Below are 25820 nucleotides of genomic sequence, written 5' to 3' on the forward strand. Positions count from 1 at the left end.
TATTTTCTCCCAAATTTAGAAAACACTCACTTGTCTCTAGTTAAGATGAAGCTTGTCCTGTGCTGTATATAAATCATATTTATCCAACCACCTAGCTCACCATTACTATAGTTTTACACCATCAAAAATGTATAGTGAGAACCATTGTTTTGGTTTGTGATCTAAAATTTTCAATTTCAGTTTTAACATTTTGCACACGAGTTTGTTTTTTTAAATTTTTAATCATACACAAAACAAAAAAATTAGCGGCAAGTAGCACAAAGAAATAAAATGTTAGAATTTAAATAAAACCTGCTGCGTGCGACACAATTCTTGGATGGGCTGTACAATGAACCACACTCCAATACGTACCTTGCCTTTTGATACAAAAATTCTGAAAACACAAAGATAGTTATTACCGTAGGTAATAGAAGAGTACATATAACAGAGCAGCATAAACCTACAAGTGTTTTTCTCTATCCGCACCAACTGAAGAAGCAGAAAATCAACATTCACAACAACACTACAATTTTAAACACACATGCATCAGCCTGTTAGTTATCAGGTATGGTTTAAAAACTACTACTTGAACGCAGTGCCAGAAAACCCTTTACACTGAATGTTTATAGCATAAATTTAGAATGAGATTATCAGTGTGGAAACATTGGGCAAAGCAACACAGGGCACACTAATCAGCTGTGTGTCTAAGGCAAAGCCTTTTGAACCCCTATCATTAATCTCTGTACACAGACACACCTGGACACCGGGCATATAAGCTCACCCCTGACTGGGTTTTAGCTTCACTTCGTTGGAAGACAAGCGAAGTCTCTCAAGTGACACCTTGACCACTGGCACATCAAGACCAACATGGACCTTACAACAAGAGTTTCTCTTCTGCTGCTGCTTCTGGGCTTCTGTAATGCTCATCATGACCATGTAAGGAAATACTAACTAAAAACTAAACCTGCTTGTAAATGCTGTGTTTAATGGATGTCGCATGTCCCGTAACATTGGCGCCTATCGTCATTTATAACATTATAAACATTATAAATAAGTAAATAAAAATCTATAATATTTCTGTATTATTTTCACAGGCTCATGGTGGTCATAATGGTAAGTGACCAAATCTGTTTTTTTCTCGTTGTAGCTCCGTATAAATAATAGTGTCACATTCTCACTTTTCTAAATGTAAAAACAAGGCTGTATGACTTCTTCTTTTCTTGCATTTATTAGAGTTCTCTGGGGAGGACATTAGCACAACCATCCTCAGGATGAACAATGGTGAGTATCCAATCATTATATTGGAGCAAAACAGCGCTTTCTTATTTTGACAATTGCCTAAAAAGTCATTCTTTCATGTATTTTTATAGGATCAACAGAGTTTCTGGTGGAAGGAGATATACTCCTCCCAAAAAACAGAAATACCACGAAATGCCCAAATAAAAACTATTCCTGTCGATGCCCAAAGTCTCCCACATCTGGGAATGTTGACGTCCCTTACGTTCTAAGTGATAAATATGGTGGGTTTAACTGTGGTGCATGTCACAGCACATTAACATCATTTATCCAATGAAACAATGATGTCACTGATTAAGTTATTCACAACTGTAGATGATGGTGAGAAGAAGACCATTTTAGAGGCCATGAAGGGCTTTGAAACGGCAGCCTGTGTTCGCTTTGTTCCACGCACAGCAGAGGAGGCATACCTAAGCATTGAACCAAGATATGGGTAAGTTATTTACTGCACTACTATTTGATTGAAGACCAAAGTTATGCTATCTGGTTGAAGATAGGAATATTGTGGTTTCCGTGACATGTAAATAAATGTATTTTGTCTAAAATTACTGCAAATTACAAACTATAACGCTTTAATTTTTTCCAAGTACTAAACAACATACTTTGGCAGAAGGACATTTATGTCAATTGTAAGCATAAAAAATGGAGCTTTGCTTTTGGCTAATATGACAATAATCACAGCCAATAAATGAAAATTTTAAATGTCAAGAGGCAATGAGAGAAACACTCTCATCACAAACAAAGCAACCATATTGTCTGTTAGTTAATGATAAGGATTATTCTAACAGTAAAGAAGCATTCACAGACTGAATGATAACACAATTTTCACTGCCTTTTATACATTATTTTCTCTGGTTTCCTTTACTGTTTATGTTTCTAGCTGTTTCTCTTTGGTGGGTCGTATCAGAGACAAGCAGGTGGTGTCACTGCAGAGGTTTGGCTGCGTCCAGCATGAGTTGCTGCATGCACTTGGTTTCTACCATGAGCACACTCGACCAGCACATCAGAGTCAACTGGCAAAACATCATAAAAGGTAAAAATCTCAAATGATGATTAATTGAAATCGGATTCATTGCTTAATCTTTTCAACTTATTGGTGTTTCTTCTACAGATTATTACATTGACTTCTATAAGAAGGACTCATATAATCTCAACACTAAATATGATTACTCCTCTGTGATGCACTATGGAAGGTAAGGCTGAAGAAAAACACAATCTTAAGTCAAATGTACTAAATGTAATTGTCTGTCAGAGAAAAATATTCTGATTAATCGACTCTTGCTATGCTTTGTATCTATAGGACTGCCTTCGGAATTACTCCAGAGTCAGAAACATTAACTCCCATCCCCGATCCCAACGTTCCCATCGGTCAGACTGTTGGCATGTCTGACATCGACATTCTCAGGGTCAACATACTTTACAAGTGCAAGAAGTAAACAGGATGAACATATTTAAAGCATTATAATAAAGCATTGTGACTTCTGCAATCGTTTCTGAGTTTTGTGTTGTGATTAACATTCACATAATAAGAAAGGCTGTTACACTCACTTCAACCATATTTTCAAACACACAAATATTCATTTATTTTATTTGGGTATTTTTACTTTTAATGGAAGATGAAAAATATTCCATATCAACTCAACATTACAATCATTGCATATTAGGAAGCTGGTTTGGGAAGTTCAAACGGCTACTTTCGTCTGAAATTTCATGGTCAGTTTGGCAAAATGCAAAATTTTATTTCCACAGAAGATTGTGGTTTTTTTACACATCAATTGCTCATTGAAACTTAATATTTCAGCAATAATAGTTATAGTTAACAATAGTAACAATGGTTATCTTCTAAAAATTTGTAATGGCATATTTGTACACAACAACCTAAAAGTGATTTCATCTGAAAGAGAATAAGAGCTGAATTTTAACATTAGTTTCAGTTTTACCATGATGGTAATCAATTTGGCGATATGGCTTGGGGGAGGGGCACTCAAAAATCTTTTAAAATGTTACTTAAAAAATGCTAATTAGTGCAAAGTAACATAAAAATAATATGTCACAATTTAACAAAAACTATGCCACCGAGAAATAAAGTAAAGCTAAATATAAATTTTCAAAAAACTTTCAGCTTTGGGTTTTCTGAAGGTTATTCTCCATCTAAGAAAACTGCAGATGTGTAAAAAGAAAGAAAGAAAAGCTGATTTTTTTTGTGGGTTCCACTAGGCTGACATCCAGCTGAATGAGATCTACCTCTTCTTGCAGCTGCAAAGCATTAGAAATAAAGCTCAACCGAATGGATGGGTCATACATCATTGAACATTACTCGTGCTGTGCTCTGACTCCAAAACTCAAATTGGATTACCTGTGCACCCACACGGATCCTCCAAAGTGGACAGGCACAGGCACGCAGCCGGCACATACACACAGAGACGCACATGTTCAAATGCTTCATGCAAACATTGTAAAATATACAAATACATTGAATTTGAAGTACATGGAGTTCACACATAAAACCGAAGCTCGAGTTTGTAGCACTGTTTCTCTCTAACACACATAGACACACACACACACACACACACACACACACACACACACACACACACACACACACACACACACACACACACACACACACACACACACACAGAGTGTAATTTCCCCTCACTGATAATAAATGCCACATTATTGTGATGTACAGCAGAGGACCACGTCATTTAAAGGTTGCTGTGATGGAATCTCTTCAAAAGCTCCAGTCCTGTCATGCAAAATCAGACCCTGAAACTGTTTATGGAGCTGGAAAGCTAGACAGCTCCTCTTCTTTCCTGTAAACAACAGTCTGGAGGATGATGATCTATTAGTGAGGATTTAATAAATGTGAATACTCTCACGATAAACAATTCATTTCTGCATTCTGAGGTTTTAGAAAATATTTTTTTGCTCATTGTAGTCTGATAAACGAGGCCCAGACTTCATGAGATAATCACTGTTGTGCCAGAAGAGCTTGATTAATGAATACAGGAAATTATAGCGAGTAATTGAAGTAATAATATTATTTGAAACAACACATTTTAACACAACAACCAGTTACAGCTAGAGTAAAATAAAAAAGCAAATGTGCATTTTATTATGAAATGTACTGATGGAATATGTAGCACTTAAGTTATTAGTGATCAACCTCATAGGGGGTTAAAACAAAAAGGAACTTTGTTCTGATACCAGCAGTAAAATGAGCTGCTCTTTTGGCATAAATAGAGTGTTCTGTGTGGAAGGAAAAACGGCATCGTAGGTGGTTACAGCACTACAGCTCCAAACTAAAGCAATAATCATCTGATTTCTGTTTCCTCAGCAAACAGAAATCAAGTAATAATCAAGGTTTTTATTTCAAAATCACACTTGATTGCCTTTACTCAATATTCATACAATTAATCTAAGAAATAGTGATATTAGAAGATGGTATAACCAGGATTTTTCTTGAAGTGTAAATAGAAGAACCTGAACCAGCAAATAAATACTCATCCATGCATTGTCTTAACTGCTTTCTGAATTGGTGCATGATGGCTGTCACAGGCCAAAAGGTGGGGTATACTCTGGACAGATCACTTCTCACAGGGCTAACACAGAATGACAGACAACCATTCCCACTGATATTCTCAGCCATAGCCTTTTTAAACGACAATTCAATTCAATTCAACTTATTTATATTGCGCTAAATCACAAAAACACTGGCCGCTTTATATTGTAAGGTAAAGACCCAACAAAAATAAAGAGAAAAAAGAGAAAACCTCAACAATCACACAAATCCCTATGAGCAAAAGCGTTGGTGAGAGTGGAAACAAAAAAAATCCCTTTTACCAGGAATAACATGGATATCTGCCATGACCGTTTGGGGTTAGGGAAGGAAGAGGGGACAGGAATCACCAGGTGACATAACATTCATGCCTTTCAACTGTGGGAGGAACTCTTAATACCTGGTATTTAGGCACGTGTAAGTGAGAACATGTAAACTCCACACAGAGAGGGCCCAGCAAAGCCAACAGATTTAAACACAGGATCTTCTGCTGGGAGGCTGCAATGCTTACCACTGCACCACTGTCCTGCCCACAAGACAAATAAATGTGTTTTCATAGAGCTCAACCTCCCACGGCTGATGTTACTAAGCATTCATGTCCAGTATATCTCTCCCTCTGCAGCATTAACAATGCACTTTCACATTCCCATTAAGATTAACAAATCTGTCAAAAAGTGCACCGTTTAGTCAAAATTGTTGTCTAATTACTGTTCTTAAAACTTACAAAAACATTTATCAAAACACGGGTTTAACTGTCATAAAAATTATTCTTTGGAATATATTATTGCTGCAAAAGAAGATTGAGATCAAAATGCAATTCAGCTTCTGTTGAAGGTGGTGAACAAGTACAAAGTCCTGACATTCCCTGACTCACAGACGCTCTACTAGTAGTTCTACTTTTAAACACACGTACCCCAGTTTGTTTGCAATCAGGTTATTAATGGTTTAAAAAAAATATTACTTAAAGGCAGCGCCTTCAAAGTCTTTACATTGCATGATTCCACTGTTATATTTGTTATTTTTCAGATAATGCTTTGGGGCAGGGACAATCCCATAAACTTTGGGCTGTATTTTCCCAAGACAATCTCCTGCTGGTTAAAAAAGCCTTATGCTAAGCAAGTCCACACCAGCCTGTGGTCACTATAATCCCCCCAGAATAAAATTAACAGTGTGGAAACAGTGGGAAATGCTGGACAGGGCATCTGTGTGTCTAAAGCAAAGCCTTCTGAACCCCTACCATTAATCTCTGTACACAGACACACCTGGACACCTTGCATATAAGCTCATCCCTGACTGGGTTTTAGCATCACTTCGTTGGAAGACAAGTGAAGTTTCTGAAGTGACACCTTGACAGTCGACATCTTTGGACCAAAATGGACCTGATAACAACAGTTTCTCTTCTTCTGCTGCTGCTTCTGGGCCTCTGTAATGCTCATCGTGACCATGTAAGTAAATATTCATTAAAAAGTAGAAACTGCATTTACCTCATGATACATCTCCCATAACATTGGTGCCTATCTTTATCTGTAACGTAGCATTCAAAATATTAAATACAACTAAGTGAAATTTGTTTCTATCTTCTGTTCACAGGATCACGCTGGTCAGAATGGTAAGTGAACAAATCTGGGTTAAGCTCTGTATAACTAACAGTGTCACATTGTCACTTTTCTCATTGTAAAAACAAAGCTGTATGACTTCTGATTTTCTTGCATTCATAGAGATCTCTGGGGAGGACATTACCACAACCATCCTCAGAATGAACAATGGTGAGTATTCAATCATTATATTACAAGAGGGGGGCAATACTTTGTCTCATTATCAGTGTCAAATTTCTATGTTGAGTAAAGTAAAAAAATAAAACACTTGGTTGAAAAGTCATTCTATCATTATATCAATAGGATCGACAGATTTTCTGGTGGAAGGAGACATACTCATTCCAAGAACCAGAAATGCTTTGAAGTGCACAAATGAGCAATACTCCTGTCGATGGCCAAAGTCTCCCACATCTGGGACTGTTGACGTCCCTTACGTTCTAAGTGATATATATGGTGGGTTTAACTGTGGTGCATAATACAGCACATTAACATTCATTCATCTAGTGAAACACTTACGTCACTGATTAAGTTATTCTCAACTGTAGATAATGGTGAGAAGAAGACCATTTTAGATGCCATGAAGGGCTTTGAAACAGCAACCTGTGTTCGCTTCATTCCACGCACAACAGAGACCGCGTACCTAAGTATTGAACCAAGATATGGGTAAGTTATTTACTACAGCACTATTTGAAACAAAATACACTGCATGGAAATCACTGAAAATAACCACATATGCAGTGAAAAGTGAAAAAACAAACAGTAAATAATGTATTTTCTTAAGTATGTTCATTTAAATAATTTGTGTAAAGGAGATATTGTGAAGTTGAGAGCAGTTTCATTTAACTATCAGATCAGATTTGGTCAAACGTTCACTCGATACATGTTAAACATCAGAGAAATGTCAACTGTCTTCCTCTGACGATCATCTCTGGCTTCTTATACTGTTGACATTTTTAGCTGTTCGTCTTTGCTGGGTCGTATTGGAGACATGCAGGTGGTGTCACTGCAGAGGTTTGGCTGCGTCCAGCATGGTATCATCCAGCATGAGTTGCTGCATGCACTTGGTTTCTACCATGAACACACTCGAAGCGACCGCGACCAGTACATCAGAGTCAACTGGCAAAACATCATAAAAGGTAAAAATCTCAAAGCCTCAATGATGACTAATTGAAATAAGACTGTTTTGTTGCTTGGTCTTTTTAATTTATTTGTCTTTTTTCCACAGATTATTTCATAAATTTTGACAAGATGGACACCGATAATCTCAACACTAAATATGATTACTCCTCTGTGATGCACTATGGAAGGTAAGCCTGAAGAAAAATACACTTTTAAGTCAAATGTACTAAATGTAATTCTGTTGCACAGAAAAATATTCTGTTTAATCGGCTCTTGCTATGCTTTGTATCTATAGGACTGCCTTCGGAATTACTCCAGAGTCAGAAACATTAACTCCCATCCCCGATCCCAATGTTCCCATCGGCCAGACTGTTGGCATGTCTAACATCGACATTCTCAGGGTCAACATACTTTACCAGTGCCAGAACTAAACAGGATGAAAATATTAAAAGCATTATAATAAAGCATTGTGACATCTCCAATTGTTTCTGAGTTTTGTGTTGTGATTAACATTCACATAAGAAAGGCTATTCCATATCACATATTGTTAAACTTGGTTGAGTTTATTTTATTTTGCGTTTGACTTCTTATGGAAAATAAAGAAAGCTAAATGTGATGCTGGAAAAGTCTTAAAGCTTAAGTTTTCTAAAGGTTATTCTCCACCGAGTGCAGATGTGTGAAGTAAAAGATCAAATTGGATTACCTGTGTACCCACATAGATCCCCCGAAGTGGACAGGCATTGATATCCAGGTGGCACATATATAAGTACTTTTCTGTGTATATGCTCAAAATGCTTCATGCAAATATTAGAAAATATACAAATACACTGAATTTGAAGTACACATAAAACAGATGCCAGAGTTTGCAGCACCGTTTCTCTCTAACACACACAGTGTAATTTTTCCCACTGATAATAAATGCCACATTATTGTGATGTACAGCACAGGACCACATCAGTGAAGGACTTGGATATGTCATCACTGCTGTTTGGTGTTCAGGAACAAGGTGCCAGAAGTTCTCTTTTTCTCATTTACTACTACACCTCCCAGAAACGATGAAGTCAAAGTGAAATAAAAAAAAAATATTTGACTCATTATTTAGAGCTGGATCCATGGACTGTTGGCTTTGTCAATAAACTGGAAGAAAAAAATGTTTAATTTACTCCGGTCTAAATTGGAGTTCAGAATCTGTTTTTGGAATAATGTAAAACCCAAATCAAGAGAAAGCTTTTCTTACACTGGAGAAGCGAAATCAAGAGAATTGATTCATTCTTTCTTGACTGGCAATTGATTGCTCAGTCAAATAAGAGTTTCACTTCTATTCTGATGCTGTATATTGTACCAAAACCTGTGTAAAACTTATACAAATGCAGTCCTCTCCAGTTAATATGTAATGTGGCTTCTTTAATTACATCAGACGTTTGTTTTCTGTACAGCTGTTTTTCATTCTTTTTATTTTCCTCAAAATTTAGAAAACACTGACTTGTCACTAGTTAAGATGAAGCTGTCCTGTGCTGTATATAAATCGAACCTATTCAACCTGTTAACTATCTATTACTATAGAATTAACAGATTAATGAACAATATACTTGGTTTATTAAAATGCATGATGATAACCAATGTGTTGGTTTAGAAACTAATTTGAATTTTCACTTTTGCCATTTTGGTCAGCAGCTTCTTTTTTTCTGTTTTGTTTTGTTTTGTTTAATCATCTAACAAACTGCCAATTACCGGAAAGTAACCAAAAAATAAAATGCAAGAAATTCCCAGATTATATGTCTCAGACTTCTTGGATGGGCTGTACAATAAACCACACAACAATACCTTTGTTACCTTTTGATATCAAAATTATGAAATTATATTTCTTTGTATTTTTACTGTAGCTCCTATAATAGTGCCTGGAAATGTTGTTGATGAACAAAAAGAAGAAAAAGAAAACATTCATTTACCCAAGTTGAGTAAGTTGAATAAGCCATGTTCAAATATTTTCTCATGTTTTTTAATAAGTTTGTTTGCCTGATAACTGCACGGTTTAAGCTAGTGATTCAGATTCAGCTGATGTGATGCCTAGCACTTAATAGCATACAGCTACAGCTACCTGTGTTAGCTTCTCACGATCAAATTTCAAACTTTAATAGAGCTTAAATGGGTGAGTTATAAAATGTTTGTTGCAGCCGAAGGTATTAGACATAAAGACCTGTGGTTCTGCTTTTGCTGGCATAACACTGGACATTTTGATGTATGATTCTATGGGAACTGATTTCTATTAGTGGCCTAACACACAGTGACAGACAACCGTTCACATTGATATTCACACCCACATCCTGTTTAAAATTACCAGGTGGCCTAACATGCACACCTTTGGACTGTGGGAGGAAGTCTTCATACCTGGCATTTAGGCACAGGGATAATGTTTAAAGTTCACACAGAGAGGCCCCAGCCAGCCAAGAGATTCAAACACAGGATCGTCTTGCTGTGAGGCTACAGTGCTTACCACTGCACCACTGTGCTGCCCACAAAACAAATAAATATGTTTTCAGAGAGCTCAACTAACCACAGCGGATGTTACTCAGTATTCATCTACAGTAGAGGCGTCAAATATAAGGCACTGGACCAATAGTTAGCCCTCTGGATGCCTTTGGGAAATGTGAAGAAGGGACATAAACTTTGGGCTGTATTTTCCTAAATTTTACAGCTTGTCCTAATAATAAAGACCTCCCTTCTTATGGAGCAAAGTAATGAAGTAAATTTCTGAAAAGTTCCTGTTTTTTCACAGACGACAAAGCAAATGTCTGGGGTTTTTTTGTTTGTTTTGATTTGTTTTTTCAACAAAATAAATACATAAATTAAATAGGAGCTTTTCTGGGAATGAACAAAAACATTCTGCTTTATGATTAAAGGACAATCTGGCCAATGAGCGACCAGGACTTTTTCTGTAATTTTACACTTTTGTTTCTTACAATTTTAGCCCAAAGAGTCTGAAAACAGATTTCTTTCATTAACGACAGCAGCATTTGCTTATCATTAAGAAAAACTGAAACTTCTTTTTGTTATATTAAAGTATCTTGAGGTTTAAATACGTTCTTTACACCAACAGAAAGATAAATTTCACTTGTCCCAATGTGAAATGAGTTTAACATCCCTAATCTGCAGTATATCTCCCCCTCTACAAACAAAAACAGTACATCTTTTACAGCACCATATTGCCATTAACATTATAATAGCGGTTCTATTTTCATGTTAATCTGTCAAAAGCTGCACACACGTACCCCAGCCTGTTTGCAATCAGGTTATTAATGGTTTAAAAAAATACTACTTAAAGGCAGCGCCTTCAAAGTCTTTACATTGCATGATTCCACTGTTATATTTGTTATTTTTAAGATAATGCTTTGGGGCAGGGTCACATCTCCCAAGACAATCTCCTACTGGTTAAAAAAGCCTTATGCTAAGCAAGTCCACACCAGCCTGTGGTCACTATAATCCCCCCAGAATAAAATTAACAGTGTGGAAACAGTGGGAAATGCTGGACAGGGCATCTGTGTGTCTAAGGCAAAGCCTTCTGAACCCCTACCATTAATCTCTGTACACAGACACACCTGGACACCTTGCATATAAGCTCATCCCTGACTGGGTTTTAGCATCACTTCGTTGGAAGACAAGTGAAGTTTCTGAAGTGACACCTTGACAGTCGACATCTTTGGACCAAAATGGACCTGATAACAACAGTTTCTCTTCTTCTGCTGCTGCTTCTGGGCCTCTGTAATGCTCATCGTGACCATGTAAGTAAATATTCATTAAAAATTAGAATTGCTTGTTAATACTGCATGTACCTCATGATACATCTCCCATAACATTGGTGCCTATCTTTATCTGTAACGTAGCATTCAAAATATTAAATACAACTAAGTGAAATTTGTTTCCATCTTCTGTTCACAGGATCATGCTGGTCAGAATGGTAAGTGAACAAATCTGGGTTAAGCTCTGTATAACTAACAGTGTCACATTGTCACTTTTCTCATTGTAAAAACAAGGTTGTATGACTTCTGATTTTCTTGCATTCATAGAGATCTCTGGGGAGGACATTACCACAACCATCCTCAGAATGAACAATGGTGAGTATTCAATCATTATATTACAAGAGGGGGGCAATACTTTGTCTCATTATCAGTGTCAAATTTCTATGTTGAGTAAAGTAAAAAAATAAAACACTTGGTTGAAAAGTCATTCTATCATTATATCAATAGGATCGACAGATTTTCTGGTGGAAGGAGACATACTCATTCCAAGAACCAGAAATGCTTTGAAGTGCACAAATAAGCAATACTCCTGTCGATGGTCAAAGTCTCCCACATCTGGGACTGTTGACGTCCCTTACGTTCTAAGTGATAAATATGGTGGGTTTAACTGTGGTGCATAATACAGCACATTAACATTCATTCATCTAGTGAAACACTTACGTCACTGATTAAGTTATTCTCAACTGTAGATAATGGTGAGAAGAAGACCATTTTAGATGCCATGAAGGGCTTTGAAACAGCAACCTGTGTTCGCTTCATTCCACGCACAACAGAGACCGCGTACCTAAGTATTGAACCAAGATTTGGGTAAGTTATTTACTACAGCACTATTTGAAACAAAATACACTGCATGGAAATCACTGAAAATAACCACATATGCAGTGAAAAGTGAAAAAACAAACAGTAAATAATGTATTTTCTTAAGTATGTTCATTTAAATAATTTGTGTAAAGGAGATATTGTGAAGTTGAGAGCAGTTTCATTTAACTATCAGATCAGATTTGGTCAAACGTTCACTCGATACATGTTAAACATCAGAGAAATGTCAACTGTCTTCCTCTGACGATCATCTCTGGCTTCTTATACTGTTGACATTTTTAGCTGTTCGTCTTTGCTGGGTCGTATTGGAGACATGCAGGTGGTGTCACTGCAGAGGTTTGGCTGCGTCCAGCATGGTATCATCCAGCATGAGTTGCTGCATGCACTTGGTTTCTACCATGAACACACTCGAAGCGACCGCGACCAGTACATCAGAGTCAACTGGCAAAACATCATAAAAGGTAAAAATCTCAAAGCCTCAATGATGACTAATTGAAATAAGACTGTTCTGTTGCTTGGTCTTTTTAATTTATTTGTCTTTTTTCCACAGATTATTTCATCAATTTTGACAAGATGGACACCGATAATCTCAACACTAAATATGATTACTCCTCTGTGATGCACTATGGAAGGTAAGCCTGAAGAAAAATACAGTCTTAAGTCAAATGTACTAAATATAATTCTCTTTCACAGAAAAATATTCTGATTAATCGGCTCTTGCTATGCTTTGTATCTATAGGACTGCCTTCGGAATTACTCCAGTGTCAGAAACATTAACTCCCATCCCCAATCCCAATGTTCCCATTGGCCAGACTGTTGGCATGTCTAACATCGACATTCTCAGGGTCAACATACTTTACCAGTGCCAGAACTAAACAGGATGAAAATATTAAAAGCATTATAATAAAGCATTGTGACATCTCCAATTGTTTCCGAGTTGTGTGTTATGATTAACATTCACATAATAAGAAAGGCTATTCCATATCGTATTCAACCATATTTTTAAACTTTCCTGTCTTCATTCATTTTCACTTATTTCTTTTTGGTAGTTTTACCTTTTATGGAAGATAAATCAATAAATCCTCAGACAAATGTTTTCATCATATATGAATTATGCCAGGAAAGAAAGGTCCTTACCATGCATAATTCTCCATTACAGGTGGTATCATAACCTAAATTAGCAATATTCAGCCACCACATGTCATCCAGACATACTGTATAAACAATATAAATGCAAACTGGTAGAGCATCTCAGGACACACTTTGAATGAACTATTAATCCTGAAAGCTAGTAGATAATCAGAACTTATCTTTCTAAAGAAGAAGTCATACTGACTTGTTCTACCAGTGCCGTCTACGGCATCTGTTATAAGATATTAACAGTGTACTTCCACCAACACAGGTGTAACTCATAAATATACATTTTTTGATTCTGTTCTGTTTAATGTGTCACGGTTAACCCAGTGTGAGCATGCATAATACCACAGCCCCAGGCCACAAATGAAAAAAGAAAAAATAATGAACCTGGCTCACTTAGCAATGACAGCCAAAACAAACATATACTTCACAATAGGGCTGTACAATAATCACATTTTAATCTCAATCATAAGTTTCACTTTCACCAAATTAAATGTAACATAATATAATATAACGCAATGCAAAAGCAGTCCGACACCACCTGATGATGATGTTCCTTACCATCGCTAACAGCAATATGACGAATGCACAAAGGCCAAGAAACACAGTGAAGTGTTTGATAACGTCAGTCCTCCAACATCAACTCAGACGTCCATAAAAGTAAGCCTGCACAGCACCTCAGCATATCAGACCAGCTCACAGAGATGGAACAAAATCACCATTTGAAAAAACCTATGCTATCCCCTTGTGATATTTTTTTCAAAGTAAAATTATCTGCGTATGCAAAATATAACACAGAAGCGAACTAGAGAGGGATCTCCCAGCTGTTGAGTACCTTGCTATGAACTTTTATTATTCATTATAACCATTTTGGCCATAATTGTGCATAATCCTTTCTTCACACAGAAGAAGCAAGGCTGCAGGTTGAATCAACTTTAGGCATGTATTTCAAACTGAGGGCGCAGATAGACATGCCATTATTTTCCACAGACTCTGTTTCAGTTTTTGGAGGTAGCAGTGTCCAAACTGAACAGTACTATTCACAAGCTGCTCATTTGCAAATAATTTAATTGCTTAATGTGTGACAAAAAAATGACAGAGTGATAAAAACAGCTGACCGTCCAATCCCACTAAACATCGGACGTCGGATAAACATGCAGATCATGTCTATATTGGGTCTGTGGGTCCATGACCAATTCTATACAACATCCAGACTAGGTCCACAATTTGGACCTCCAACCATGACCCAACCTGGACGTTAATATGAAGTTCAACATTTGCACTTTTGACTGGGTAATTTATTTGGACGTCATGTGGACGTGGACATGATTAATAAGTGTAATTTTTTTTATTTACAAATATCAAGATTGTTTTTTCAACATGATACATATGAATATGGATTATTTATAAAGAAACACAATTTAATATGTGTTATGCAGATTATCCACCAAATCTCCAGAGTAAAAAAAAAGCAAGAGGAAAGCAAGGGTGGCTAGAATTTCAAAATAAGAGCATGTGGAGTCCAGTAGTATATTCTCAGGAGAGAATTTCAGCTCAATATGTTGTTATTTTTCTCAGGTTGATGAAAAGTTTAAAACATAAAATAAAGTAAAATAATGACTGCTAAAACTAGTCAACAACATAATAATAGTTGGGGAGCCCTCCAAAGTATATTTATCACTAATCATCATGAGTAGTACACCAGTATAAAAGACTGCAGGTCAAATTATCTTGGATGTATCAACAAAGATAACTCTGTAAATGAAAATAAATATTTACATTCATTTACAAACAACTTGGTATGTGCAACAAAATTCTGTTAACAAAATAATTTTAAAATTTATTTTTTTTCCTCGAGTGTATCTTTTCATATTTTTAGTGCTGTTTACTAAGGAAATAAAGTAGGGAAACAGAGGCAAAAAACAAAGAAATGAATTTAATTAGATACAGAAAAGACTGAGGGGTAAATATGTGGCAATATCTTCATAATTGAGTTCATTTCCATTTTGGTTCATAGTAATTAAGTTTGGGATTTGCACATTTGCGAAGACCTTGTTTTATCTGAGTGAATCAGTACTGCAGTACACGCAGCAAGCCAAAATTCACAAGCTGACTCTCTGTGGAAAGGCACAGATGTGGTAGTACACAAGATAAACCCCTCTCCTTCTACTCCCTAACCCTGCAGAGAGTTTTTTTTTTTCCACTTGGCCACATCCCACGCTTTTGGATGTGTTTTGTTCACCCTTTGAAATTTTATGCAGTGTTATTCTTCTGTGTTCACCCCAGTGAAAGAGAGCAGTGTTGGGCGAGAAACGCATATCAGGGGAGTTTTGGAGTGAGATAAAGAAGGAGAACGCCTGGGAGAGAGAACAGATTCCTGTTAAGCAAATTCTTCTCCTCCCATGATGTATGAATGCGCTAACAATCACAAGAGCGCTGCATGTATTTCTCCAGTGTCCTGGCTTAAATGCAGCTAAAAAAGGCCATGGCACTGGCAGTGCTCTGAGAAAGCCATGCAAATCTGAATACTTGAGATGGACACAGGTCCTTTAATGTTTCATAAAGCAGTTTCAGTTCATATCAATCGTTCTGCCCATAAAATATTCAAAATCTACTTGTTTATTGAAATATTTAACGCGCTGGCTCTGTTCAGACTCCAAGAAACTCAGAGAGATTTTTTTTCCAGCCAGCTATAAATTAAAATTTTCCTGCAACGCCTGATTAAAATAAGATTACAGATGAGCCCACGATCCCATGACTAAAGCATAAACAGGCCAAAATACACTGTGGTTAAAAATCACTGAACGTTCAATGAAAATGAGAGGGAGCTTTCTCAACTGCGAAGCATAAATCGAACCATATCGAAGGGAATATTTCTATCTTTCCTTAGACTGTTCCCTCTTGGTTTTTATGCTACTGGAGACAGCCATTTGAAGCAAGCCTACTCTACATACCAAACATTTAGTTATACTGACTGTTATCTGATAAGAGCTACAAAGAATTGTCTGTAAGGCTTTTACTGATGCTCTTTGACCATACTTTAAAGGGCAGTGTGTTTATGACCAGCAGGGTCTCCTGCAGGATGTCTATTCTAATGAGAGCAGGCCAAGCGGAGCCAAATGCAGTCTGATCTGTGATGTCACTGGTAATACACTGGCAGGCCATAACCGCTGGCTGGATGAATGGCTCTTACCACCACATTATTAACACAGATCAGTGTACCTGCCTCTCTTCAAACACGATAAGCCTCAGCACACAGCTCTCCTCAGTTCGCTGCATGAGCTGCCTAATGTCCACCAACAGGAAATTAAAATGTTTGCTCTGACTCGTGCTACCATCCTGGCCAGTCTGACCTTTAAGGCTATTTTAAAATGTTCAACAATTTTCAACAAGTCAGGCTTTCAACCTATCTGGAGGAGAGGAAGGTATTTTGCGCTTACTCTGGGTTTCAATACGTGCAAGTCTGTCCAAAAATTATATTCAGATGTCCTTAGATATGTTGAGAAAGTCTCTGGTGTCTCTACAGTAAACCCTCTTTCCATAATGACCATGAGGAGATCTCCTTCTCCACCAGATCCAATCTAAAAGATGGCGTGCAAATTGACATCTAATGGGAAGAATAATAAAATATAGATAAACTCTTCATCTTTGAGACAAACTGGATCAAAAGATACAACTGCATTTAAAATCTGTAATTCTTTGTCTGCAAACTCCAATCTAAGCAAATCAAACTTGGCACACAGATACGTCCTGGGTCTCTGAAGGTTCTTATCTGTATCACATTTTAAAAATCATTGTATCATTTTAATTTCACAACAATAACATCGAATTCATATCCTTAAAACATCGTCATCTTGCCTCATAGCCACCTACCAAAATTGTCAAATTGTAGTGTTTATGCCCCTAAAGCACCTTATAAAAGCATTCTATCACTTTAATGTAACATCATGTTATAATATATTATGATGTCATGATATAATATGACACAATGTGGCCAAGCAAACACCTAAAAATCACAGACCAAACAATCCTGTAGCATTGGCATGTACTTAAATTCAGGCTCTTTTAAGGAACGTTGTTACTTCTGATGTGTGTTACATAGACACAAGTGATAGATTTATAGGTGTCATAGAAAAAGGTGTTCCTCATAATAAAAAATGACACCAACCAAAGATTTTTGAACGTTTTCTTACTTGAATACAAACTCACATTAGAGAGGGATTTCTTTATAGCCGCTCTGGTGAAAGGAATTTCAGCTAAATTTAAATTGTAGCTAGTATTGCTGCATTGTGTGCTGGTAGTATGACATATCTGAAAACAAATGTGAACTTTAATACAGGCTATGCATTGATCTTACAAAATAACCTTGAGTAGCTTTTCATTTTTTCAAACATAATTAAATAGCTGAAACAAACAAACAGAAAAAAAACCGAGACTGTTGTTTGTGCAGTGGATTTGATTTTGGAACATAAGAGAGAGATGAAAGCAACACTCACAAAAACAAGTAAATTTAGTTAGAGATGCGGTCAAAGAAAATAGAAAAAGATTTGCGTACAAAGTCTGAGAGTCTTTCTTGTTGCCCTGCAGGGCCCAGTGGAGACGATTAGTGGGCTGAGAGATGGAGGCAAACTCTAACGTGTGCTATTGTTTAGGCTTTCATGAAGTTTCATTTAGCTTCTATTTAGCAGATGCAAAGAGCCTGAGGCGCCACATTGAAACATCTAAGGCTCATACATATAGAGCACACTGACAACTAACTGTCTGATGCCACTACACTCTTAGGTCTAATAAATATTTCATGGATTGTTTTCTCTGGCACAGAGATCATGGCTGACATTACTTTAATTAAAAAAGTACAGGCAATATAAATGCATATGATCTTTACAGGTCATGTGGAAAAAGAGGAATGTTGTTTTTAAAAAATAGCCTTTGTAAATGTGTAAATCAGACTGAGGCATTAGTCTACAATCCCTTTGAGCTGTGTTCGCATAGCTGCACCGCATCTCTGTTTGTCAACACTGACGAATTGCAGCTGTCGAAAATGATGCGGTCCCATTAGTGACGGAATCCAAGCTGAGACGGAGCCAGACAGAAAGCCGCTGTGGGGACAAGATGATAACAAGGTACTCATTGGAGATGTGAGGGATGGTGCTTGCGCATCACTCTCTGTGTTTGCCTGATGAGACCGGGGCAAAGGAGGAGGAGGAGATGGAGGGGTTAAGATAAAGTGAGAGCAAGGGAAGCGTGGAGAATGAGAAAGAGAGCGAAAAGTTAAGGAAGAAGAAGGATGGGTGGGAGATAACATGTGACGAATGGGGGTGGGTGAGGGGGGGTAGGGGTGGCAACAGAGGCAATAGTGGTGGGGCCACTAATCAAAGATGTGAATGGGGCAAGTGCGATGACCACAGACAGACAGCAAAGAAGCGATACAACAACTAGCCTGTGCTGTGAGAGATTGACAGGTTTATTCACAGGGAGTTACTGATCTCTCATCCTGGAGACTGTCGTTTCACCTCTATGTTAAGACCCATAATAACTGCAGCAAAGGGAGTTGCTTCATTTGGTAAAACACTCAAATGCAGCAGGCATGATGTCACGCCACTGTATTAAACCACCTTTCATCTCTAAAAAAGACATCCAGCAACAGCTGATTATTAATTTTTTAGGCTTTCGCCACAGGAAACACTGTGTAACAGCTTACTGTTCAGCTGCTAACACTGAAACATGAGTTAAAAAGCACTGTCGCAATGCAATATCCACACCATCTGCTACAGATTAGCTAAATACTGCTAAACAATGCAACCTCGTTATCAGTTTTAAAAGCTATTTGGACAAAACACAAGGCCGAGCTTGCACTCCAACACGTTGGTAAAGAATGAATTAAAATTTTATATCACCGCTTTGGAAGTTTGAACTCTGCTACTATTCAAATTCTGGAGCTCACTGCATAAAGGAACTAGGCAGCCAAATTGCATATACAGTAGGATCAGGTAAAAGGTAACCGCAATATGACTGTACACAATACAGGATGAATGAACGGTCACACAGACATAAAGGAGAAAATCCAACCATGCCGCGCTTCTTGGAATGAACATTGTGCCTCTTAAAGGTGGCCAGTTTAATTTTCCTGCAAATAAACAAAAGCTATGTTTACACATTCAGGAGTATTCACTATAATCCACTGAATGCATTCTCGAGTGCTCACAAATGTGTTAACGGTATTTCTTTCCACAGTAAAGCCAATTTGTTTACAGCCATATTTAGTTGCTACTAGTCTTCTTCATCCCTCTCTTTGCTGCTGCACTGCTGCATATTTTGGCTTATTGATTGGCTGAGTAATCTGAAACCACTGGGGAAAAAAAGTGTGCGCACATGGGTGATACACTTTTTCATGTCTCTTTAAGACTTCTCTGAGGTACTGAAGATACTTTGCATCAGTAATGCCAATTTTTAGAACTCTATACACATTGCAAACCATATTTTGAATACTCTGAAACTTAACAACTTCCAAATGTACAGGGTGGGCCATTTATATGGATACAGCGTAATAACATGGGAATGGTTGGTGATATTAAAGTCCTGTTTGTGGCACATTAGCATATGTGAGGGGGCAAACTCCTCAAGATGGGTGGTGACCATGGTGGCCATTTAGAAGTCGGCCATCTTGGATACAACTTTGTTTTTCAATAGGAAGAGGGCCATGTGACACATCAAACTTATTGGTAATGTCACAAGAAAAACAATGGTGTGCTTGGTTTCAACGTAACTTTATTCTTTCATGAGTTATTTACAAGTTTCTGACCACTTATAAAATGTGTTCAATGTGCTGCCCATTGTGTTGGATTGTCAATGCAACCCTCTTCTCCCACTCTTCACACACTGATAGCAACACCAAGGGAGAAATGCCAGCACAGGCATCCAGTATCCGTAGTTTCAGGTGCTGCACATCTCATATCTTCACACCATAGACAATTGCCTTCAGATGACCCCAAAGATAAAAGTCTAAGGGGTCAGATCGGGAGACCTTGGGGCCATTCAACTGGCCCACGACGACCAATCCACTTTCCAGGAAACTGTTCATCTAGGAATGCTCGGACCTGGCACCCATAATGTGGTGGTGCACCATCTTGCTGGAAAAACCCAGGGAACGTGCCAGCTTCAGTGCATAAAGAGGGAAACACATCATCATGTAGCAATTTCAAATATCCAGTGGCCTTGAGGTTTCCATTGATGAAGAATGGACCCACTATCGTTGTACCCCATATACCACACCAAACCATCACTTTTGTTGTTCCAACAGTCTTGGAGGATCCATCCAATGTGGGTTAGTGTCAGACCAATAGCGGTGGTTTTGTTTGTTAACTTCACCATTCACATAAAAGTTTGCCTCATCACTGAACAAAATCTTCTGCGTGAACTGAGGGTCCTGTTCCAATTTTTGTTTTGCCCATTCTGCAAATTCTGTGCGCCGATCTGGGTCATCCTCGTTGAGATGCTACAGTAGCTGGAGTTTGTAAGGGTGCCATTTGTGAGTAGCTAATATCCGCCGAAGGGATGTTCGACTAATGCCACTCTCCAGTGACATGCGGCAAGTGCTACGCTGTGGGCTCTTGCTGAATGAAGCAAGGACAGCCACTGATGTTTCTTCATTAGTGACAGTTTTCTTGCGTCCACATTTTGGCAATTCCAACACTGAACCAGTTTCACGAAACTTAGCAAGCAGCTTGCTAACTGTAGCATGGGAGATGGGTGGTCTCGTAGGGTGTCTTGCATTGAAATCTGCTGCAATGACCCAGTTACTGCATTCACCAGATATCAACACAATTTCGATCCGCTCCTCACGTGTTAACCTCTTCAACATGTCAATGGCTGTGAACAAAGAGAAACTTGTAAATAACTCATGAAAGAATAAAGTTACGTTGAAACCAAGCACACCATTGTTTTTCTTGTGACATTACCAATAAGTTTGATGTGTCACATGGCCCGCTTCCTATTGAAAAAACAAAAGTTGTATCCAAGATGGCCGACTTCTAAATAGCCACCATGGTCACCACCCATCTTGAGGAGTTTGCCCCCTCACATATACTAATGTGCCACAAACAGGACTTTAATATCACCAACCATTCCCATGTTATTACAGTGTATCCATATAAATGGCCCACCCTGTATTACAGTATTAAAGAGAGGAAGTACTTCAGTACCAAGGACAGCACAACTGCTGTTCGCCATCCCTGTTTTCCATTTGTGATTTGTGAACAGTTTAGATTCTGCCTAGGTGTCCTGGCCAACATTGTTTGTTAGTTTGTTAGTTTTGAATAAAATCAGTACTGAAGCTCAGCTGTACTTGGAAAGACAGTACATACACCAAAGTTTCTATTTCACTCACAAAACCAAACCAGCCACGTTACTGCAAGGATGGAAGTTTGTATTGCATAATTATTACAATAGCTATACAATAACAATGTTGAATTGTGCCCCATATATGTGGCAGATATTACTATTACTATGAATTTGAGATTGTGAGCAGTGGAGCAGGTGACAGCTTCCGATCCCCATGAAGTCTTCCAAGGCCATTTGCTCCATGTTATATTAATAGAACTTTCCTTCCTTTCACAGGTAAGACTACAGGACTTGCTGTTTCAGCTAATTAGACTCCAGTCTTTTTGTCCTTGGTGGACTTGCCAATAATTCCAGATGAATTGCAATTGTCCAACAGCTGTTCCTGGATTTTGCCACTTTTTTGTGGAATTTTCCTAATTAAGTTTTTGGTTACATATCCCAAATCCCTTTTAGCCAGTAAATTGGATCATAATTTGTAATCAAACTATATTTTAATCATAGCACATTTTTACAGTCAGATGAAAAATCAAATGAGACTGGCAAATAGACAGTAATGAGATGACAAAATTACGACGCAATCCCCAGAAGCCTAGAATCCGATTCCCAAAGGTACGACGTTTATGTCTTGTAAGTGTTGAATACTTCAAGAATGTTAGCGCTCCCAGATATAGACAATAAGGGGAAATTATGTTCTTTTTTTTATCTAAATGTTTCTTTTTTCTTTGTTTACAGCATAATGTTCCTAGGAGGACATATTGTCCCTGCAGAGATTTGCTGCGCATTTAAGATATTTATAACTTAGTATACTTGTATATTTCCCAATTAAAGCTGTAATTAATGCAGCCATGTTGTGCTCCCAGGAAAAAATGTGAAACTTAAATGATGACAAAAAAAGCAAAGATCAAACTCCTAGCGCACGCAGCCAGACTTCCCAAACCTCCAAAACCTGGCACAAAAGGTCAAAAGTTTCTGATTGTGCTTTGAAAATGTTATTTCTATGAAATTCACTTTGATGGTATGTTTGTGGGCTCTGTGCTGTGCTGATTGTGTTCTTCCACACATCCTTTTGCCCCAATGTACTTCCATCATATCGCCGCAGACAATTGGAAAATGTAATTTCTTCTCGTTGAATGAATGGGTTGGAGAGCACATGAACGTCCACTCAGGCGATGTATGTCTCTTTCTTGGAGCAAAGCACGCTGTCCACAAGGACATGCTAAATCAGCAGAAAGGTCAAACAGTGTGGAGTAGAGAGGGAGGCCTTTAAGAACATCTTGTCTGTTTCTTTGTCCAGTCAGGGCTTTTGGGAACTATAGGCAATTGAAGCAATAACATTGTCACAGACAGGGGAAATAAGGTTTTTGTCCTGCTGTGTGAACAGTGCCTGGTACTTGGCTCCAGCATTTGAAAGCAAACTTGATTCACATCCTGCTTTACCTTAAACGTGTACATCTCTATTTGGTGAAATGTGAAAGTATGGTGGCGCTCCACTAATAGTGTAATGTATTACAAAAGTAATGTTATCACTATTCTAGGTAATACTCTGATTTTCACCTGCAGGTTATATTACACTGATGTACTGCAGGTATCGACTGGGTAAACACTAATAGCTTATGTTAATGCTAATATTATGGAAACTGTTTAATGCTGTCATATCAAAATTCCTCATAAAAGCGTTGTCCAGGGTTGTGAACTTTACCTAATTCACATGCTAGTCCTTTGAGAAGCTGTGTGCCTGCATGTCTGCAAGTATTGCACAAAGTTCTTGGATCTGATACTGTAAGAAGCAAGTATCTAATGGGATACTGACTTTTTAATACTGATTAGTATCTGAATATTGAGTATTTTTTGTAAGCCTATCTTTTACTATATTTTTTGATCTGTTGATTTCACTCTGCTAAGCACTCTGACTCCCCCAATTTAGTCAATATGCGATACAAATCAAGCAGCCTTACCTTATTTTGAGTTTGTCAGTGATGTAAAGAACACTGTCGCCTGTTATGAGATTTTTGCCAACAGGAAAAATACAAAATTTAATTTGATCTAATTTGAAACATCTGCCAATGCAGTACAGGTGCAGCGGTGGGAAAAGGGTTTCTAAGCAGAACACTGCATTTTAAACAAGATGATGAATAATATTTACTGCACCCGTCAGTGTTTGCAAATGAAAGTAATACAGCAATATAATGAGTAATGTAAGCACTTACCTTTCATACCAATGATCAAGTCTAGTACTATCATTGTTTGTAAGGTAACATAGTCTTTATAACAATCTACTTTTGACTGACAGAGTATACTGCTGGTCACTGGTGCATGTTTAAAAAATCTAGATCCAATGCTAAAATGTCCAAGCAAAAGAAATAACATATTGTTTTCCATATTACTGTGTGCTTGGCCTTCTAATCTCTATTTATTAAAACTGACAAACAATGGAGGAAAAAGGGAACTGAGGATGGTGTACTTCTTCCAGCAACCATCAGGGTTTAAGAAACTGCACAAGTATTCATCTCAGGAGACAGGCAATCATGTTAGCTTCATTTAGACATAACGCGGGTTTGCAGTTGATTATTTTTCAAGGGAGCGTGTGCTGAAAAATAGTGAAGATGGTGCTGGTGCACTACACCAGTGCATATGCTCATTAGCTTTTTCTTCAGTTCACCAGTTCTGATTATGAATCCTTTCATCATTCGCTTGAGTGTTTGCTTTTGCTTTGCTGGCAGTGAGAGTTAGCATATGTGTGCACAGTGACGTGTGAGAATGGCACTGTAAAAAGAGCATACACTGAGATTTTCAAAGCGAGGATGTTCGCTGAAACAATGTAGATATTTCACATTTTCTCAAATGTAAAGCTTTTCAACATAGCTCCTGGTTCAGCTTCCATGTCTGCACAAAAAGCATAATTTTCTGAGTAGCTTTAAAGTTTATTTTTCTCGGTAGTTGTTTAGCGTGGGCAGTCTTCCACACCAGCTGGCACAAGAAACTAGCTAAAATATATATATTTTTTTCCCTTTCCCATAACTAAGCTGACATGCTGTTGTGTGCCAGTATGATACCTCATGTGACGAGAAGCTCATTAGACCATGAAATTGAGCAATGTTACCTTGTCTTGTGTGAAACTTTTTAGGAAGAGAAATGAAGAAATGGGGAGATTGAAGAGAAGGGGGGAAAGCAGTGCAGCCAAACTACACTGTTTTCATACATTTGCCTATATAAATGCACACTGCATAATTTATAACCTATATGATGTTTAGATAAAATAAACCATGCTTTTGAATTTCAGAACCCCTCCTGCTTAGCCACAGTTATTTTGTGCCATTTTTACCCTAAGCGGTCGGTATTCAAAGGCACACTCAGTCAGTTACATAAGACATGAGTGCACTCTGTCAGTCAGACAGTATAAGCACAGCATCAAACAACATTGGAAGAAATCCTGTACGTCAAAAAAGTACTAATATTACAGAGTGCAGTATTACGGATAAGTCTTCAGCCACCCCTCATTTTTTCATATCTTGATTCCAAAGAGCCAGTTCATTTTCAGAAGCTTTTCTTCTGTTGGTTAAGCCACTTAACTCTGTCCTCTGGATCATTTGGGCATTAAAAGGCAGCTAACTCAAGAGATTAACTGGTGTTGTGTCTGCACATAATGGACAACTTAGGAAAAAAACCATTTAGATTTTTGTTAAATTGGCACCTTGCTACTTGCAGCCTGTCAAAAAAACACATCATTTGTTCCCACTTCTTTAGTTGAATCAACGAAAAATGCCAAACATAATAAAAATTGAATTTTTGCATCAACAAGGTGATTTTCAAAGCCATCTTAGCTAAAACCTTGGCATATCTCAGCACAGTGTGCAGCATGTCCTTAACAACTTTGAGGAAACTGGACAAGTGCAGGAAAAAAGAAGAATTGACAGCACTAAAAAAAACAGCAGATGAACAGTATCTGAAAGTCATGTTTTTAGGAAATGAAAAAATCCAGTAAAGACCTGACACAGGACCTGAGAGATGCACATACAGAGGTACAGTGAATAACAGTGAGTGTCCACAGTCATCTGAAAAACACAACAGAGGCTTTGTCGTGGTTTAGCCATGCATTTAACTGATAGCATTATGAACCAAAAAGTCAAATTTGTATCCACCATGCAATACCATCTGGAAAGCAACTTATTGGCAACA

The 25820-nt window shown here is 37.8% G+C and overlaps 3 protein-coding genes across 7 annotated transcripts in view; 2 read left to right on the top strand and 1 right to left on the bottom strand.

The window, feature by feature from the left end:
* LOC116332236 (low choriolytic enzyme-like) overlaps positions 1–7982 on the top strand; it is a 46313-nt gene extending 38331 nt beyond the window's left edge. Inside the window, exons 2-9 of one of the 3 annotated variants that reach the window (XM_031755103.2) lie at positions 730–915; positions 1074–1092; positions 1213–1260; positions 6736–6885; positions 6978–7095; positions 7390–7568; positions 7658–7739; positions 7847–7982. In XM_031755103.2, coding sequence (XP_031610963.1) covers positions 847–915; positions 1074–1092; positions 1213–1260; positions 6736–6885; positions 6978–7095; positions 7390–7568; positions 7658–7739; positions 7847–7982 — 801 coding nt within the window. In that variant the 5' untranslated portion in view covers positions 730–846. Of the gene's footprint in view, positions 1–729; positions 916–1073; positions 1093–1212; positions 1261–6210; positions 6305–6532; positions 6604–6735; positions 6886–6977; positions 7096–7389; positions 7569–7657; positions 7740–7846 lie in introns of those variants that run through there. The other 2 variants (XM_031755105.1, XM_031755104.1) reach the window with 2 other exon arrangements.
* Positions 1–25820, bottom strand: part of mdga2a (MAM domain containing glycosylphosphatidylinositol anchor 2a) — a 192475-nt gene that overhangs the window by 138138 nt on the left and 28517 nt on the right. The gene's annotated exons all lie outside the window — the stretch shown is intronic.
* Positions 11235–13042, top strand: LOC116332252 (low choriolytic enzyme-like). Of its 3 annotated transcripts, XM_039599211.1 has the most exons (8): positions 11235–11330; positions 11488–11506; positions 11616–11663; positions 11796–11945; positions 12038–12155; positions 12450–12628; positions 12718–12799; positions 12907–13042. In XM_039599211.1, the coding sequence occupies exons 1-8, from the start codon at positions 11259–11261 to the stop codon at positions 13040–13042; spliced, it is 804 nt and encodes a 267-aa protein (XP_039455145.1). In that variant the 5' UTR covers positions 11235–11258. The 3 variants fall into 3 exon arrangements, with proteins under 3 accessions (XP_039455145.1, XP_039455147.1, XP_039455146.1); XM_039599213.1 differs by lacking the exon at positions 11488–11506 and having other exon boundaries at positions 11259–11360; positions 11618–11663; XM_039599212.1 differs by lacking the exon at positions 11488–11506 and having other exon boundaries at positions 11259–11334; positions 11583–11663.

This window comes from Oreochromis aureus, linkage group 15 (genome assembly GCF_013358895.1).
Source record: "Oreochromis aureus strain Israel breed Guangdong linkage group 15, ZZ_aureus, whole genome shotgun sequence".
In the NCBI taxonomy this organism is placed as follows: Eukaryota; Metazoa; Chordata; class Actinopteri; order Cichliformes; family Cichlidae; genus Oreochromis; species Oreochromis aureus.

What these genes read in the sequence shown, in the direction of transcription:
- LOC116332252 (XM_039599212.1), top strand. Translation starts at nt 11,259, where the DNA reads ATGGACCTGATAACAACAGTTTCTCTTCTTCTGCTGCTGCTTCTGGGC. An exon ending in CATCCTCAGAATGAACAATG is followed by an intron (nt 11,664 to 11,795) that starts GTGAGTATTCAA and finishes TTATATCAATAG; the next exon opens with GATCGACAGATTTTCTGGTG. An exon ending in AGTATTGAACCAAGATTTGG is followed by an intron (nt 12,156 to 12,449) that starts GTAAGTTATTTA and finishes TGACATTTTTAG; the next exon opens with CTGTTCGTCTTTGCTGGGTC.